Here is a 19,305-nt window from a genome sequence, read left to right as displayed (position 1 = left end):
TGTTTTGTTTTGTTTTCAGCAGGGAAATCATTTATAGCCTAATAAACATTGCAATATTCCATAAAAAAATAAGAATCATCTATTTTGATTTCATGGAGACTTTACCTGCTAGCAACACTATTACCTTATAAGGTCATGGGTTTGATTTCCTAGAGGATACATTTGGATAAGCATCTGGCAAATGTTTAAATGTAATTTACAGGTTCATAGGCAACTTGGGAGAATTTGAATACACCCTTTGGGAAATGTTTTTTTGTTCTCATCACACACTGTGGGTGTGTTAAAGAAATTAAGCATGCCTAAAATAATCTTGGATGAACAATGGAGGCCACAAATTAATGGGGCCAACTTAGCAAGAACCAGCAAACACCTAGCACTGAGCTAAAAACACTCAGCACATTTTAGCAACCGCAAAGCAACCCTCTGGCACCAACCCTTGCGAGTTCTGCACAGACAAGTTAGCACGAACAATTTCTTCAGTATTTATTCATATTTATTGGGCAGAGCAGAACAGAAAACATAATAGGCTACAGTCGTTTTGAGGGCTGAAACGTGTCTAGGATAGCCAAGGCATATTATCTTGAGGAGAATGTTTTCTAAACGCAGAAATGCTGTGATACTGTGATATCACCATATTTATATAGCAGTCATATAGGGGTTGTGATTTTGGCTGGCGTCCCTGGGCAGACTACAAACCGCGTATCACAGTCGAGCTGTTTCTCCGCCCCGCAGCAATCAGCGGCAGCGCAACAAGTGCACTGATGCTCTCCAACCCCGCCGCGACGCCGCCTGGAGTCATGGCTCTCTAGCTGAGCGTTTCCACCGCAGAGAACCAACTTAAACTTTTACCCGAAGCCGTTCTGACCCGCAAATCTTCCTCGTGTCCGGTTGATTTCGGTCATGTGCCGTTAAATCGCCCGAGGGAGTGCTTGAGCCACACATTTCATGGAAAGTTTTCCGTCCCGATAGATCCGTGACTACGGGGCGTTTGTTCTTGTGAATACACGCACCGGACGAGATATTGGCTGACTGTTCACCGTGTACTTTCGCATTCACCATTAGGCAGTTTAACGATTTCCGCGAGGTTAATATGCGTAATTCGTCGGACATTGGACCGTCGGAGGAGTTGGTCGCGGCCGCACCAGTGCTGTGACACCGGGCCAAGATAGCGCTCAAGAAGTATGATAAAGGTAAGATTCTGCGTTTAAGTAACAAATAATTATCCCTTTTATTTAGAAAGGCCATACTGATTTTTGTCAATTATGAAATTGAGAATACATATGTCAAATAAATTAAAAATGTGCGTTCAACAGTTTGGCAGTTCGTTATCATCTTGCCAGTTCCGTTGGGTTCAAAAGAAGCTGGGGGGGGAGGCGGCGGAGGGGTATTGTGTGTATGCGTTACTAGCCCACTGGTTGCCATAGTGATGAGGGGGGTGTAGGAGCGCGCAAAGCTTGTAGGGAGATCCGAGAAGACGAGGTGGGGGTTGGTTGGCTGTTTAGGGTCTCGAGGTGCTTCTTAAAGAGCTTTATGGAGAGACTGAGTTAATTAAACTCACAAATAAACTAAAGCTTTTTTTCTTCCGTGGAAAAAAACTCAACTCCATAATCGCCTTCATTCATACCCGCAGCTTGCTTTCAACGCTGAAATATTTGTCTTGGTCTGTCCTGCTTGAAAGGTTTTCTTTGTGGTGGAACCAAAGGGGATTTTTTTTTTTTTTTATATTTTACCAAATGAAAACTTGAGATGTCAGATATTAATTATAATTCTGTTCTTATGATTAAAATCCTTATCCAGTAATCACCAACAACTACAAAATCATGGAAATTCATAGATCAGAAAGTGTGGGAACATATAATAAAGTCGTGTGACATCAGGAATTACAAAAATAATCAAGGTTAATTGTGTTAATCGTTTGAAAACGAGCAGCTTTGTCATCATTACAGCCACAGCACCTGAATTAAAGTATCTTAGCCTACACGGGGGTCCTTCAAACCTTGTATTTGACAGTGGGGGTCCGTGAAATCCACCGTGAGAAGCACTGTTGTAAATGCATTCAAGATTTTTGTAAAATAGATTACATTTAGGTTCGTAAGCGACTCCTTTCTCATGCTCTAATATATTGTCTAAAGTCTGCCACATGTTTGTCATATGCAAGCCATGTGCTGCTGTTGACATCATAATTTATGACAAATAAATTAAACTTGCCAGAAAGGAAAGGAAAGTAATGTAATTCATGGTAACAGCTGGTTAAAAGTACTATGCACTATACACTTTCGCTTCTCTAAACAATTGCTTTGCTTTTCGCCAACACTGCATTGAGCTGGAATGCACTCCTCCACACATAATGAGAGTGTTTGCGTTATCACAAGACACGCACAAGGAACTTTAATGCCTCACTGGGTGCCTCCTAATCTATGACTGCCGTAAATTAAGGCTAAATCGCACTTCCCACCTTCTTCTCAATGACCTTACTCCCTGATAGTGCACAAATGCATTAAATGCATTGATGTGTTAAGTGTTTAATGGTGTTTTGTCAGTAGAAAGCATTTGTTTGAAAGTCCTATTATGCCACAACCAATTTTTTTTTAATTCTATGCATGTATACAGCTTAAATGGATAGTTCACACAAAAAAAGTTAGTTTACTCAGTCATTTCATTTTATAATCTGTGCGACTGACTTTGTTCTGTGAAAAACAATTCATTTTTGAGAAATATTCTGGCTGCAGCTTTTAATAAGCTGTAAAAGTGAATGAGAACTGGCTCCAAAATGACAAAAAAAAAAAAAAAACACCACCATAAACATATCGTAAAAGTGTGACGTTTTCATATGACTTTTGCGTTATACAAGTTTTATGAAATCATACTTTTGTGTGAGAAACGGACAGAAAGCACTTCTTGAAATGTTCATGTTGGAATCTGTGATAATTTGATTGGTGATTTTTTTGGGTAGGATGTTTTTATTTGAAGTTATTGTTGTTTTCAAAACATGTCTGAATGAATCGTTCATAAACCGGACTGATCCCATTCTCGAGTTCAGCTTACTGATTCAACAGTCCAGTCGCTATGGTTCACCGCCCATTAAAGGTGAAGATTATCACTAAATAACTTCTTTGAGTCTGTTTCTCACACAAAGCTATTGTATGACTTGAGAAACCTGTAAAAAGGTGAACTACTTTTGATGCTTAAAATCTTAAGTCTCCATTCATTGTAATTGCATTGAAAAAAGTTACAACGTCGCATTTATTTATATAGTGTTTTATACAATACAAATAGTTTCAAAGCAGCCTCATATTAATAAACCAAAAGGTGTTAATGATGAAAAATAATCAATTATAAAACACATTAAATTTCAGCTGTAAAGCAGCTCTACAGAAGGAAATTATTCAGCTTAGTTCAGTGTCAGTGCGGTTAAATTTGATAATATTACTGAATATTAATTCAAATGTTCAATTATTAAATATTAAAATGTTGTTATTATTTGCTCAGCATTAAGTTGTTCCAACCTTCTTTCTTTTGCTGAACACAAAAGAAGATAGTTTGAAGAATGTTAGTAACCAAACAGTTGACGGCAGCCATTGACTTCCATAGTATTTTTTTCCATACTATGGAAATCAGTGGCTAACTGTTTGGATACCAACATTCTTCAAAATATCATCTTTTGCACTTAACAGAAGAAAGAAACTCATACAAGTTGAGGGTGAGTAAACGATAACAGAATTTTCATTTTTGGGAGAACTGTTCCTTTAAATGCTACTTACCCAAGACCTTTCTAGTCACACATTTATAGTGAAAGATCTGACCTTTCCTTAAAACTCAGCACTGTTTTTTTTCTCAGTTGTGTTGACATGTTTTCGACCAGTGAACTTGGAGTAGACTAATGCAGGTCATGAGACAGGTGAGATGAATGGGGTGTCAAATGTAGCATTACTTGACGCTTTCCATGCCTGAAGCAGGCAGGGCGTGTTTGCCTCGTAACTGTGCGTCTTTTTCTCACTGACAAAAAAAAGAGAACTGGGTCGTAATATAGTAGGTGGTATCAGTAACCAAACAAAAATAATAAATCACATACGCCAAACCTAAGAGGTTATTGCTCCAGTGAACATCTTCTCCCTCTACACACGTGGTTATGTGTGTGAGCGTGTTTGACAGTATGCAGATATATTGATGCTAGTCCAGACCGATAAAGCCTCATAATCAGATTAGGACAGGGAGAGGGGTGCTGCACGTTATCATGTGGGTTTGAGCGAGTGCGATCTTGTCCGGAGGGATGAGGAAAGCTAGCTTCCTTAAACATTTTCACTGTGAAACTCTGTGAAAGGATCATCATCATCGGGTGAGTCAAATGAAATCTTTTCACTTTCACTCCAAACACTGAATATAAACATAAGATAATCAACAAAGATAAAAATAAAGCAGAAAGTCTGGATGGCTAAAGGGTGGTGTAGCCACCCAAAATGAAAGAGTGAAAAAAAAGCTTGTAGCAATTGTGGCTCTGGTAATTTTCCTACTACTATTTAAATAAAGCAAGCATAGACTTCATTCCATAGTGATGTGACAGCATGGCAAGACTTGCTCGTCTTGATTGGCAGATTAAACTGGTGTGGTTGGTTATTCTTAGGAATTTCCTTAGTCAGGAAGCATCATTTTGGGCTTGTGTTTTTATTTGTGTTGTACGCTGTCATCCTTCACAGCTGCCACCTTCATTTTAAAGGGACAGTTCACTCAAAACATGAACATTGTCATAATTTAGTCAACATCATGTGGTTTCAAACTGGTGTAACTTTTTTACTTTTGTGGAGCACAGAAAAATATATTTTTCTGTTCATACAATGAACACAGAGACATTTTTAAGAAAATGTTCTTTTGTTTTCCGTAGAAGAAAGTCATACAGGTTTGGAACAACATAATGCTGACTAAATTATTATTTTATATATAATATATATATATAAGAAATAATAAATAATAATAAGAAAATTGTTGGTATTGTGATTGTTTTTAATGTAGTTATTATTATTATTAATAAAAATGTTATTTTAAAATGTAGTATTATGAAAAAAATAATAAGAAAAAGGTTATTTATGTGTCTCAATTACTTAATTTTGCTCCTTTTTTATGGTAGGAAACTGTAGGAAGCCATTAAAACTTTTTTTAAACACTTTTTTTGTCATATCTAAGCCATATCTCAATAATTATTTTATTTATTTATATATTTTTTTGATTGCCCTATGTTTAATGCCTCTGTGTGTTCTTCCTTGTGTTAAAACCCTTACGTAAGTAGTTTTTTTTTTTGTTTTTTTTTTCTGGCACAAGGAAGTTGTTTATCAAGAAGCATAAATTCTTTATCCTCCTCCATCTGGAGCTGGAAAATTAGTAAAATAGTTTTTGACTGCTGTCTATGCATCATAAAGGCGTGCTTGGCTTTAAGAATGTCATGTCAGTGTTTAGTATGCGTGCATCACTACATAGTTGTATGTGTGTTTGGGTGTCTTAGTGGCTTCCGTAGGCATGCTCGTGTTTGTGTTTGTCTGAGTACTTGTTTAGGGAGTTTAGTTTGAGCCTGATTCCAGCTGGTAGCTGTACAGAGGTTGTTTGGGCTTTTAATTAATTCTTTCTCTGCAACAAAGATGATAAACACGAGGAAGAGTAGGAGAGAAGTTCAGCTTTAAACACAGAGACATTGGACATGTGAGTAGACTGAGGAGTGACTTGGAAGTTGAGTTAATTGCATTCTTTTAAAGCTCTGGTTAAACAAAAAGGTCAGGTGGCAGCTTCTTCCTCATGCCTCGATGGAGCTGTGTGTTTATGGGTAGCAGGACTTGATGTGATAGAGATCAGCATTTGAGTTGAAAACTGAGCCAGAATCAACCAATGCTCACACAGCAAGACAAGAGGTCAAAAGGTACAGGTGGTTAATCTACATACAGTGGTCCAAGGAAGTGTTTGAACACTCAATCCACACTAAATATATGAATGTTTGCATTAGATAACAAAATCTTAAACCAAGTGGCATTTATTGTAAAGAAAGATGGCAGAAACAATCAATCAATATATAATACATGTTTAAAAGGGTACCATTTTAAATGGTAGAACAAAGGTAAAATGAAGATTAAAAAGTCATTCTGATGGTTAAACAAGAACTATTTCTATAGTTAATGTGATGAACTGTGAGCTTGAAGGAAACTAACTTCACACAACTTAAATCACCTTAACACAGGCTGATTAAAAACATAATATTGTAGCTCATTTGTGACATTACCACTTGCTTTGAAATTACGTAATGTGTGAATTTTTAAGTTATTATATTAATATCTAACTTTTAGAATTTTTTAGGGCCATTGTATATTACTTGACAGTTGGTTGACTCAGAACAATAAAGTGGTTACATAATGTCAAAGGTCCAAATCTTCGATACAACATGAAAAAGTCAAGAGATTTGAGAAACGTCTCAGTGGGGTAAGAAGACTGGATCACATTTAATCTTAGCAATTGACACAATTTCTTTTATTTGGGGGCTTTTATGAGCAAAAATCAATATTAAAATTGTTGTGACTTATTTATGATTTTCAGAATATCGTACATATGTTCATTCTTACTTGGTAAAAAATGGGTTAAAGCAACTCAACCTCCTTAAGTGGACCCCTCACTCCAAACCTTGGGCAATTTATTGCATTAATCACAATGGATTAGAGGTTTTCATTGCTTAGTCATGCTCACAAAAGCCTTTCATCATAGCGAACATCGCACCAGGCATCAATGTACACACCCTAGTGTAGAGGGGCCTCTCTTTCTTAGCAAAAAGGCATAGCTTAAATTGTTTATAGGACATTTTACAGCACTTTGTGTAACCTACTCGTGAGCAAAGCTCTCATGCTACTTACTGACACCCTCCAATTTGCCAGATAAAGGCATTATTCATCCATAAGTGGAATGTTGAAGCTTGATTTACACTTGTGGGTGGATAGGAACGCTTTGAATTGCTTCACCTGTGCTGAGTTTTAGTATTGCATGGGTCAAGTAATCAAACAGGTAATATAAGGGTATTGTTCAAAGTTCTTTCATAATGTGACTTATCAAGGTTATGCTTATCACACTGATGTTGTATTGTTTCATTGTAGTCTGAAGTTAAAATTTTCCCCAGACAAAACAAAAGGGTCATTTATTTTCTCACTCCACATCACATGGTTTTTGTTCTTTGTTCCAAGACTTGATGCTGATTTGTCAGCTTGTTCATCAAGATTAAACTTTCTTCAATCTGGTTTTGCAGGCACCTTCATCGGACCCACAGGGCTCCTCTCACAACAATGATCCACAGAGTGACCCTTTCACAGAGGAGCAGCTGATGAATCCAAGTTTGAGGTCTGGTTGTACGGTCCATATGCAACCAGTGCTGTCCAAGCCTTGCTATGAAGAGAACCGGCTTAACAGACTGAATTCTCAGGACCAGACTGTCCCCGTGATAGCTGATGGCCAGGCCAAGCTGTATCCCTCCAGGGCTGTACGTCTGCTTTCCACCCAGACAAAATGTGAGGACAGTACTCCGCTCAGAGGACCACCTGTCACACCACAGGCTTGGTCTGGTTTGGCTAGTTTCCGTGTCATGGGTTCTTTCAAAAAACTGCGGACTTCTGTGCTCCAAGGAATCCAGAACCGGAGCAATGCGATGGCAGCAGGTGAGGAGAGAAATCCGTCCTCGATGTTTGAGGATGGCGGTAGTTTCTTAGTAACCAAACGAGAGGTTCCGACCATTCAAATCCAAGAAACTGACAAAGTGTCAAATGGAACAGCTCAAACTGGAAAGACTTCTTCAGTTTTGGATGAAGATGATTGTGAGGAGGATGTGAGTGGGTTTCAGAGGAATTCCCATTTCTCTCAGAGTATCCGCAAGGCTTATGGGGCAGGACGGATCTCATTGCTTGACATAGTCAAGACAGAGAGCCCATCTAACAGTGAGCCTGACCCCAGCAGCACTGTGGAGTCCGTCGGACCTTCCAAGAACCTTGAGACTCAAGAATGTCAAGGGTCTCAAAAGACTAAGCAAGAGTGCAGATAATCTCCATGTCTTCAAAAGTCATTTTAGACGCAAAGCTGAACCACAGAACCCAGAATGCCCCAGTACTATAATTCTTCAGAGGACTAACAGTTCTTCATTGGCTGACTTGCAGGAACATGGTTCAGGTCAACGTCAAAGCCCCATGAGGACACGTGGACATTTGCAAAAGCTTGTCGGTAGTTTAACCGACCTGTCTGTCAAGCGTAAAAACACACCAGGCCCCTTCTCCAGAAAACCTCTGTCACCTCTCAGTCAGCTACATGATGACTACTCCCGCAGAACCCCATGTGTACAAATGAGTGGGCGCCAGCGAAGGCCTTCACCCACACCCAGTAAGCCCAGCAGGCCAACACTCACCAACACAACCCAACTCTACACCCCGCACCCTCCTGCCCCGCTGTCTTTAGTTCCACTCTAGATGACTCTCTGGAGCCTCCCAGCAAAACAACAGCCCTAATAAGTGACTATGTTCAGGTGGCTGTGTCCTCAACAGATTTCCGTTCAGAAGCCCCACGGGAAAAATACTGGGAACCTATGGAGTGCCATCAAAATGGAATAAATAACCACTACTCTCATATGCCCAAGCAGTGCTCAAGCCCCAGTCAAAAGCAGACAGTCAATGGTGTTGATCTTAACTTTGAGGTAAGACAATCCTAATGAGTACATATTGTCAAATTTTCAATAAAAGTTAAGATCTACAGACAACATTTGTGGCGCAATGTCAAATACCACAGGAAAAATAATGGTTCTCAATGTACAAAAGCACAGCATGCACATTTACATTCACAGTTGTAATCAAACTACAATTAATTTTTGCATAATCATGCTTTGTCCAAGAAGAGACAATGTGCAACATAATATTTGAATGATTAAATACACATTTTGTGTCAAATTGTTATGGGTAATTGGAGTCAGGGCTAGGTATGCACATGCTGTACGAAACCAAGCTACAATTGTTTGATCAAAGTAGTACAATATCTGTCTGACAAAAGCAATTACAAGACATTTTAAAATTAAAAATTAAATTAAATTTATGCATTTAGCAGACGCTTTTATCCAAAGCGACTTACAGTGCATTCATGTTATTAATTTTTACCTATCATGTGTTCCCGGGGAATCGAACCCCCAACCTTGCGCTTTGTAACGCAATGCTCTACCACTTGAGCTACAGGAGCACTTTATGAAGCACTTTATGAGCACTTTATTTTTGTTTTTTAGCATTTTAGGAAGACAAATTATTGCTTTAGACTTGAATCAAACTTTTAAAGAGCATGTAAAAGCTAAAAATGTTTAGCATGCATGAAACTAGTGATATAATTATTTACCAGTCTTTTCTGTGTAAAATGGTCTATTTTCACTCATGTCAGGACCAGGTAAAATGGTTAAACCCAGTTAATTTTACATAGAGATCTTCAAAGTTCATCTTTGTAGACCCACAACAAAAAGATGGTTTAAACAATTAAATAACTTTACATTTATTTATTCATTCATTCTTTATTTTTTGCCATACTGTACCTACTATTTTTGAGGGAACTAAGAGAGTTATTTTCTGTGGGACATTATGCTATAAATGCTGGGGTTGTGTTGAACCCAGAACATTACTTGAAGACATGCAGTTTGTGGCCCAAAATGTGTTTCAGAGTCAGACTTTACTTGCATACAACAAAACTGAAAAATTGTAGTGTGTGCTGCTTATGTTACAATTTGTGTTTATATTTTCTTGGCAAGATTACATACGTAACTTGTTTTTCCTCGTCGAGACGATATTGATTAACTGTTGTTTAAATGAGTCTTGCTGATAATAAGCAGCAAGACTGCACAAGCACTCATTTTCTTTCAGACCAAACGTGAAAATGTGAAATCTCATGTACATCACATCAGCGATTGCCATGAAGTCAAAGAGGATATGATAATCTAATTCTAAACACTTAATAACTGGAACAGTCCAGTTCATTGGATGACCTTGACTTTAACATAGGAAGTCATAAATTACATTAGTCTTAGATTTTTGTTGAAGCATGAAATTTAATGCTTTGCGTCATATGTTCCTCACACGGGTGACCCTTGTATCTGACGATGCAACCACATCCTTGATCTGATATAATTTTGTGGTCGATCAGGACAATCCAGTGTTTTTTTTGTTTTTGGGTGAATGACATCTAATTTCACAGTCGTTCTTCTGTAGTGGTACATTGCATCAGTGTCACATGGGCTGCTCAGCTGTGAGCAACTCAGCAGGTAGAGTTAATGATTAGCTTATGTTTATGATTAGCGGGATTGCTTAATCACAGCTTCTAGACCCGAGACTGGACACGTATCAGCAAGGACAGTGTCTCCTCCCCAGAAGAACAACCCAAGGGCCGAAGTCCAGTAATCAAACCAAGTGCAAATGGACTCCAATAGGACAGGGGAATATAACAGAAAGAAGTAGACAAGCTAGAGCGATCCCAGTCAAACTTTGTTTTGCTTGTCTATTTGTGTTTGCGTGTGTGTGTGCATAGATATGTTTGCATATGTGTGTTGTGTACCGTCTTCAATATGGTGCTTATTTATTGTGTGCCTTTTCAGTGTCTATGGACTGAAGAGAGGGAGACTGATGATCTTGAGGTAAGATATCTGTTTGGAATTATTACCATCCTGTACAGACAGACCTCCATTCAATCTGTTTATTTATTTTTTGTCAAACATATCTGGTTTAAATATAGTTTTGTCACTAAAACTGGCTTTCTGAATTTCTGCCACTATCACTTGCCCCATTTGTCAAAATTGTATGCCTATGATTTCATAGATTTAATTGAACTGCATTTTATAGTGCTATGAATATCAGCAATTATTGCAAATTAAAAAAAAAAAAAATTCAAGTAAATAGCTTTTTTTTGTGCAAAGACTCATTTAACGTAAAATTTTAATTAAAAATAATATTTTTTAATATTTTTTTTATTATTGTATGTTATGTTTGATAAATAATAAATAATATTATTAACTAATAATAAAACCATTATGTATGCCTACAAGTGAAATGTATTAGTTTTAGTTGTGGAGAAGATTAAATGTTGTTTGGGAAAGTACATTTCTGAACTATTAGTTAATAGTCCTTAAATTATTATTGAGCAATGATTGATGTGTAACAAGTTTTCCTTGTTTTGATATTTATCTGAAATGTTAATTGTTTACATTGTAATTTTTTAATTACTTATTTTTAGTGCTGTCAAAACACATCCAAAATAAGTTATTTAACATATGTGTGTGTACTGTAGATATTTATGTATATATAAATACACAAACATGCATGTATATATTAAAAAAAAAAAAAAAAAAAAAAAAAAATATATATATATATATATATATATATATATATATATATAAAAAAATATATATATATATATATTAAAATAACTTTTTTATATATATTTTATAAATACGAATATAAATATACTGTATGTGTATTTATATATACATAATATGTGTGTACTGTGTATATTTATAATGTAAACAAAACCTTTTATTTTGGATGTGATTAATTGCGATTAATCTTTTGACAGCACTACTTATTTTATTTAATTGATCTTTATTCATCACTAATAATGAACTATAATCACTCTAGGGTTTGCTATAGTTTTTGTATTATGTACTCATTGGGTCTTGACCACATTAATGTCTGTGGAAAAATCTTGAAATAATTTATTTGATGTTGCAGGTCTTAAAGCATAAACTGATGACATTTGACTTCTGACTCTTTAGGCTTCATCAGATATCACAAAAACGTTTCTCGAAAGTGATGAGATCTCAGCTGCTGCTGCTTCACCTGTCCCAAACACCTGTTCCTCACAGTCCCCCCTGGTGACTCCAACAACACCGATCTCTCCACCCTTTGCCAGTGACTCTTCCTCTTCTGTAGTGTCCAGGAAAAGTGTTGGTCGCTCCAGACCCAGGCCAGTCTCTGACTATGGCCAGCTGGCCAGCTCAAAGTACTGCATCCCAGAGGAGGACAGGGAGTCCGAGACTATGGACTACACTTCCCAAAAGGACTACAATAGCAATGGCAGCTACACAGAGAGCAACAGACCAAAGAATGGTCATGTGTGCACTCAAACAGAGAGCAGAAAGAGACGTCCCATCTCTGTTATAGGAGGAGTGGATCTGTATTCATCCCCAACTGCTGAGCAGAAGGACGACACTGAAAGCTTGCCTTCTGTATGGCCATTTCTTTCTTCTAAATTTTGTTTTGTTGTCAAATTTCTGCACCATTAGCAAAATCAAATAAAATATTTCAGAGCAGGTTCGTTTTAGACCCTGATTGTAACATCTTTTGTTCTTAAGTAACAATGTGATCCATGTGTTCTTTTGAAAAAATGCTCCATCAGACAATCATTTCCTTGATGCATTATTTGACTGATCTCTTAAATGTTCAATCTAATGAAACCTGTAAAAAATGTGTATGAGAAAAATAACGCGGTTTTTAGGACTTTTTTTTTTTTTTTAATCTTATTTTCATTACTGTAATATAGTGTTCTTCAACAGGGAGTCCACAGCAGTACTGCAGGAGTCAAAGTGTTTCAAACTATTTTTTTGTAAATTATTTTTTTTATTTTACTTAAAACATTTTAATGTACAATTATATGGTTCTGAACATCAATATTCATTCTTTTAATGGATTTGCAAATGTTTAAATTGCATTTATACATCATATCATGGTAGTATTTAAGTTTTTGCTAATTTTTTATTATTATTGTATAACATAATAGTAATAATAACAATTATTATCATTATTACTTTTTTTATTTATTTATTTTTTTTTTCTGGCAAATCTAATCTACACATTTCTTCAGCAAGAAATTCAATGTTTTGGTTGTAATGTTATGTACTTGGCCAAGTGGATGAGCTGAAATTGCTGTGTTATCTAATCATAGGTCATTGTCCTGCATAGTCTGTACAGTCACTGACCTCTGAACATAAGGCCTGCTGGACAGTGGGCTCCTTTTAAGGCTGCCGATTAAAGTCTAATCTGTCATGCTTTGTTTCAGCCGGTATCCCGTCCTCCAGTGCCCTCTCATAGAGTGCCTCCATACCGGGCCGTATCTGCCCGTCTGAGACCTTGCGTCTTCTCCCAAAGCACACCTATCGGACTGGATAGGATGGGGCGGCGCAAAGGACGCAGAGTGCTCAGCGGTAAACCTGTTTTTGTTATTAATATGCATGAGTGTGTGCACTTGGCCTACAAACATGAGAGCCTCAATGGTGAGATTTTAATGGAGTGGGAATATTGATTCTTTATGGCATAATTTCTAACTTGATTCAATATGGTTATATTATAGATGGCAGCTCTGATCCAATGCTTGATGATAGTGTGAGTGAGGAGGATGGCAGCTTTGAAGAACTGACTGAAACACCATATCTACAACCAGAAGTCGATCTTTTCACACTCAATCAGGTTTACAAAAATTGACATTTTTCATCATAATTAAAAAATAATAATATTATATTATGAATGTATTATTGTTTAGTAATAATTATTAATATTATAATTTATTAAAATGATGTAAGTGTTATTAACTGTTATTTATTATTATTAGTTAAAATTTTAATTTATTGTACTATGATTTATACAGTTTATGCACAGTTTGTAAGTACAAATGTGTATGTTTATAAATAATATATAATTTATTTAAATATAAGATATTTTCATTTTTTTATACTGACGGTATTTAGATTTTTATTTGATTGCATTTTTTTTTTTTACATATGACAGGAAATCAACATTTAAGAAATATACTATTCATTTTCTCAGCTTTTACAATGGGGTAAAACTCTTTTACAGTGGTAAAAGTTACTTTGTGCACTTAATGTTACATGAAATCTACCTTTAGTACATTTACACACGTTTTTAATCTTTCGTTGTTTGCACTTTGGGGCAGTGCTATACAGTACAGGTCATATTTCACTGTTTATCTTTTCAATCATGTGTTTATGTGCAGTTGTTCTAGTGTTTGCATATGTACTTGTGTGGGATCGTCACACTTCGTGTGCATGTTGTCATTCCGTACTTTTCTTATCATGTCTGACCTTTAGCCTCAATATGCTTGGCCTGACTACAATCTCTCTCTTTCTCCAGTACATACAGTTGGGACATGCCGTGTATGCAGAGGCTCTGTGGGACCATGTCACAATGGAAGAGCAGGAGCTGGCCTTCAAAGCCGGGGATGTGATCCGTGTTCTGGACGTTCAGGAGCAGGACTGGTGGTGGGGGGCGGTGGGCGACCGCGAGGCCTGGTTTCCCTCCAGCTTTGTGCGAGTGAGTTGCACTATGACCCTCTCTTGAAAGTAACACTTGAACATAGTAACACATCCTGTGCGGTTGCACCGGTTGACCCAAGAGGAAATGCTAGATGTGTCATCACGGTTGCATGTGCTGATTGACCGGTTTGAGAGAAATGCTGGTGTACGGAATTATGCTTTTTATTGTTTTGAGTTGTACATTAATGCATCCCATTGTCAGTCTATGGCTCCAACAAGATGAGTCAACCAGACACAAAGAGGCTTTAGGTGACATGATCAAGACTTCCTGTAGAAGTGGATTGTCCAGTTGTCTCAATCACAATTGATTGTTGTCTCAAAATTGTGCCTAATCTCGGTTGATCCTCTGGAATTAATGTAATGATATGCTGTTGTCAAGGTTCGGGTGAATCAGGAGGATTCAAGCAGTGATAGTGTAGAAATCCCACCGGATGCCGAGGAATCCATCCCACCAGATACTCACAAACAAAACTCAGAGCACAGACAGCAGATGAGAGCCAATGTGGTCAAAGAAATCATGGACACAGAGCGCGTTTACATCAAACATCTCAAAGATATCTGTGAGGTGAGCCTCCATCCCAGGTGTTTCACATCTGCTTTAGTTTAATCTGTTTGTTTTGTGGTCTGTGTATATTCTCTATTATAAAAAAAACCCTTATCTTTAATGTAGCCAGAATGGTATTCAGTCTCCTACGCCTGTCATTTTAAATATGAGATCAAGATTGAAACACACTTGCCTTTTTTCAAGAATAGATGTAGTGCTCGAGTAATTCAATGATCCATAACTCCACACTAGTGGAATATTGTACAATGTTGAACATTGTACACTACCGTTCAAAAGTTCTTTTTCCTGTTACAAAAGTTTTCTCTTTTTAAATACATGCTGTTCTTTTTTAAAACTTTCTATTCATTAGAGAAAGTAATGCATCATGTTTTCCACAAAAATATTAAGTGGCAAAACTGTTTTCAACATTGATGATAATAAGAAAGAGTCTTGTGCAGCAAATCAGCATATTAGAATGATTTCTGAAATGTGACACTGAAGACTGAAGTAGTGATGCTGAAAATACAGCTTTGCCATCACAGGAATCAATTACATTTTAAATATAGATTAAAATATTAAAAAAGAAACTGTTATTTTAAATATTTATCATATTTCACAGTATTACTATTTTTACTGTATGTTGATCAAATGCAGTCTTGAAGAGCATAGCCCTCTTAAAAACTTTTGAATGGTAGTTTATATACTCTGTATTGAGGATTATAATAGTGATAATGATGATTATTGTCATTATTTTAGGTATTTTAAACTAAATGGTGTTTTAGATATTAATGCAATTGTGAATGTATCCAAAACAGCAGTATGCTAAAGTGTGATCATGGGACTTCACCGCTTTGAATTTTTATTTATGCAAGTGGAGTCCATTGGAAATAAATAGCTGTATTTTACTCTAAGTTTGTTTGAAAAGCAACTTAACATTCAGAAATCTTATCAAAACAAGAGTTTAGAAAAAATGGTAAATATTTCTTAGCTCAAATTTATTAGTTTATCCATCAGATTGCGTTTATCCAACAGTCTCATTGATGACCTCTGCTGGTCAAAGGCATAAAAAAATATTTTTCAGTGAAGGAAAACTTTCCAAAGCAATGCAAAAATATCTAAATGAAAAAATGTTAAATTTGTCGTTTCAATCCAAAATGATTTGTTGTTGTAGGGATATATCCGTCAGTGTAGGAAGCACCCTGGCATGTTTACTGATACACAGCTAAAGACAATCTTCAGCAACATTGAGGACATCTACAGGTTCCAGAGAAAGTTTCTGAAGGACCTAGAAAAGAAATACAACCCCCAAAACCCTCATCTCAGTGAGATTGGCTCCTGCTTTCTACAACAGGTACCTTACACAGACAAGAACCAGTGGAATGAATGTTTTCCTCACAGTTTGCTCCTATTCCTTTATATCTTTTCTCCCTCTCAGGAGGACGGTTTCTGTATATACTCTGAATACTGTAACACACATCCAGTGGCGTGTGCTGAATTGCAACGGTTGATGAAACAAGGCAGATATAAACATTTCTTCGAAGCCTGCCGTCTCTTACAGCAGATGATCGACATCTCCATTGCTGGCTTCCTACTCACACCTGTACAGAAGATTTGTAAATACCCCCTTCAGCTGGGAGAGCTTTTGAAATACACACCCAAAGACCACAGGTAGCTTATTTTCTTACATGCACTATACAAAAGTTTGGAGTTGGTACAATTCCGGGGTTTTCGTGCAAAGAGAATTATGAGGTGGCTGCCTCCGTCAAATTTTGTGCTGCCTTTGGCTGGACTGTCGACAAAACTCAGGCAGGAAGTCAAATGCAAGCGTCACTAAATAGCGTCAATTAGGGCTTTTAGTCAAAAGTGTGCACATTTGGAGAAATACTGATATCTTTACATATGTTTACTTTGTTTCTTTAGACAGAATCATCATTTCTATTCTTTATCCACTGAATCCTGTTCAGTTATGTACACAACAAACCCAGGGAAACATTTCTACGAACAAAATATGAAGCTAATAAATGAACTATTACAATTGTATATAATTTTTATTATCAAAAAGATCATAATAAAGTAATGTTTTTCTCCTCAGTGACTACACAGGGGTGTGTGCTGCACATAAAGCAATGAAGAATGTGGCAAGTCTGATAAATGAAAGGAAAAGACGACTTGAGAGCATTGACACCATCGCTCACTGGCAGGTGGCCATCCTCCACTGGGCGGTCAGTGATATTTCCTCTGTTTTCAGCATTAAGCAGCCACAGCCTCTCTGACGTTTTCATATCAAGAAATTTGATTAATTCGCAGATGTGTGCATGTCTAATGCAATTAGGTATTAATTGGATACCATGTTGATCTGTTTATTAGATTACTTATTTGTTAATGCGCTGGGTCATACACAGGGCTAGATGAGGCTTTGTGTACTACAGAACAACAATTTCAGGTTTCAAATCTTGCAAAAATGATGAAAAAAAATGTATATATTTCCTTTAGGGTGAAGATGTGTTAACGCGAAGCTCTGAGCTCATCCACTCCGGCGAGTTAACGCGGTTAGTGCGGCCCGGTAAGACGCAGCAACGCAGCTACTTCCTGTTTGACCACCAGCTGGTGTTCTGTAAGAAAGACGTCCTGCGGAGAGACCTGCTACACTACCGTGGCCGTATGGACACTGACCTACTGGAGCCAATCGACCTGCCTGATGGACGGCACGCTGAGCTGGGCCTCCTGAAGAACGCGTTTCTCATACGGCATTCAGAGAACCTGAATGTGCTGTGTGTGCTGTGCTGCAAAAAGAGCCAGGACAAGCAGCGGTGGCTGCAAGCGTTTGCTCGAGAGCGCAGACGGGTACAGGAAGACCAAGAGATGGGTGAGTCTCACAGCTGAAGGAATACATGTTCTCTTCTGGAATGAAATGGTCATGCCATGAATTCAAAGAATGACGTTCTTTATTTTCATCGCTTTTCAGGCATGGAGATTACTGAGGCCCAGAGGAAGCAAGCAGTTCACAACGCCAGGAAAACTAAACAAGGAAATATGAAGAGTATGTATTTTTGTTGTCTTGTTGGAACTGGAGGTCAAAGCAGAGTTATAATAGATTTTAATTACATTTTTAATGTAGTAGTATTTTTTTTTTTAAATAATGACAGAGTCAGAGTCTTTTTGGTGATACTTTCTTTTTTTATTGTATTTTAATTTTAATATGTCTTCTCAATGTCGTTTAGTTATTGTTAGTTTTTTGTTTTAGGTTTTTTTTTTGTTTTTTGAGTTTTCTTTAGATTTTATTTTTAATATTTAGGGTTTCCAAAGATAATGGGCTGATATAACTTAAACATGTTCAGTGTTAATGTTTAATGTTAATTTTCAGTGTTAAATTAAGATTAGAAAGCTGTTAAGTATAACTGATTTCTAAAGGCATTTTCATCTTTATTACAGGCCGGTCATACAGCATACAGGTTTCAGGTTTCAGGAAATATTTTTTATTTCATTTCAGTTGGTTGTCACAAAAATGTACTTTCTGTTCATTCAGTGACCATCGTGTCCATGGCCCCATGCAGCTATTTTCAATTTAGACTATACGTATACATTGGAAATTCAAAAACGGTAAACTAAGATTACATTTTAATACCACGATTTTGTGTCTGTTTGCTTCCAGAAATGAATTATTCTGATCATCCCGTGCCTCCTCACCATCAGCCGCTACATCCTCTCCATCAGCGACATGTGACTGTGCCAACCAGCATCCCCCAGCAGCAAGTCTTCTCTTTAGCAGAGCCAAAGAAGAAACCATCTCACCTGTTGTACTCACTTGCACGCAGTGCCCTCTTCAGGAAATGACAAAAAGAGACACTTTAGACAACATTTTGTGTTTTTACATTACGCTGATGAGATCCATAAATAATGAAATATTACAGGACTACACCTATGGTTTTGTCATATTCAAATGCAAACACATGGGAGTGTATATTTATATACATATGTGTGTACAAATGACGTGTGCCTTAGTATAAAGCCTCATTATTTAGCTTTAAGTCAGTGTGTTAGTGTGGAAAGTGTTAGTTTTTTTTCTTTGTCATGTCATTTTACTGATATGGTCAAAAAAGCTGCTTCCCATTGGGTTTCTCCCATCTGTCACCTCACCTAAATGTGTGTCTTTTATGACAAAGAGTTGCATTCTGCTTTTTAGCTACATGTCTGTTTAATTTTATTGCTTTACCCGAGGCTGGAGCCTCCTAAAATGTAAAGACGGCAAACACTAACACCTATCATTCTGTAAATAAACTTGAACCAAATGTACAGTGCCTGCAAGTGCTCAAATATAGTATATAAGTTACGGTCGTCCCTATGGTACAAAGGAGCTGAATGCATCTATAGGATAAGTGAACACAAGGCTCAGTGTCTGCACTCCTGCCTGGAT

At 37.1% G+C, this 19,305-nt stretch overlaps 1 protein-coding gene across 1 annotated transcript; it reads left to right on the top strand.

Annotated features, from left to right (window-relative positions):
* Positions 1-532: 532 nt before the first annotated feature.
* Positions 533-19,184, top strand: spata13 (spermatogenesis associated 13). The gene is made up of 14 exons (XM_042752526.1): positions 533-1,190; positions 7,268-8,695; positions 10,622-10,660; positions 11,795-12,247; positions 13,078-13,222; positions 13,369-13,484; positions 14,166-14,345; positions 14,727-14,912; positions 16,063-16,242; positions 16,327-16,559; positions 16,984-17,113; positions 17,385-17,757; positions 17,857-17,931; positions 18,544-19,184. The coding sequence occupies exons 2-14, from the start codon at positions 8,588-8,590 to the stop codon at positions 18,723-18,725; spliced, it is 2,400 nt and encodes a 799-aa protein (XP_042608460.1). The 5' UTR covers positions 533-1,190; positions 7,268-8,587; the 3' UTR covers positions 18,726-19,184.
* Positions 19,185-19,305: the final 121 nt, after the last annotated feature.

This window comes from Cyprinus carpio, chromosome B24 (assembly GCF_018340385.1).
Source record: "Cyprinus carpio isolate SPL01 chromosome B24, ASM1834038v1, whole genome shotgun sequence".
Lineage (NCBI taxonomy): Eukaryota > Metazoa > Chordata > Actinopteri > Cypriniformes > Cyprinidae > Cyprinus > Cyprinus carpio.
This window is presented reverse-complemented; position numbering and strand designations above follow the sequence as displayed.

Bases quoted from the DNA above. Each gene is read 5' to 3' on its own strand.
- spata13 (XM_042752526.1), top strand. From the start codon at position 8,588: ATGGAGTGCCATCAAAATGGAATAAATAACCACTACTCTCATATGCCC. The intron at 10,661-11,794 runs GTAAGATATCTG...CTGACTCTTTAG, and splicing joins GGGAGACTGATGATCTTGAG to GCTTCATCAGATATCACAAA. The intron at 17,932-18,543 runs GTATGTATTTTT...GTTTGCTTCCAG, and splicing joins TAAACAAGGAAATATGAAGA to AAATGAATTATTCTGATCAT.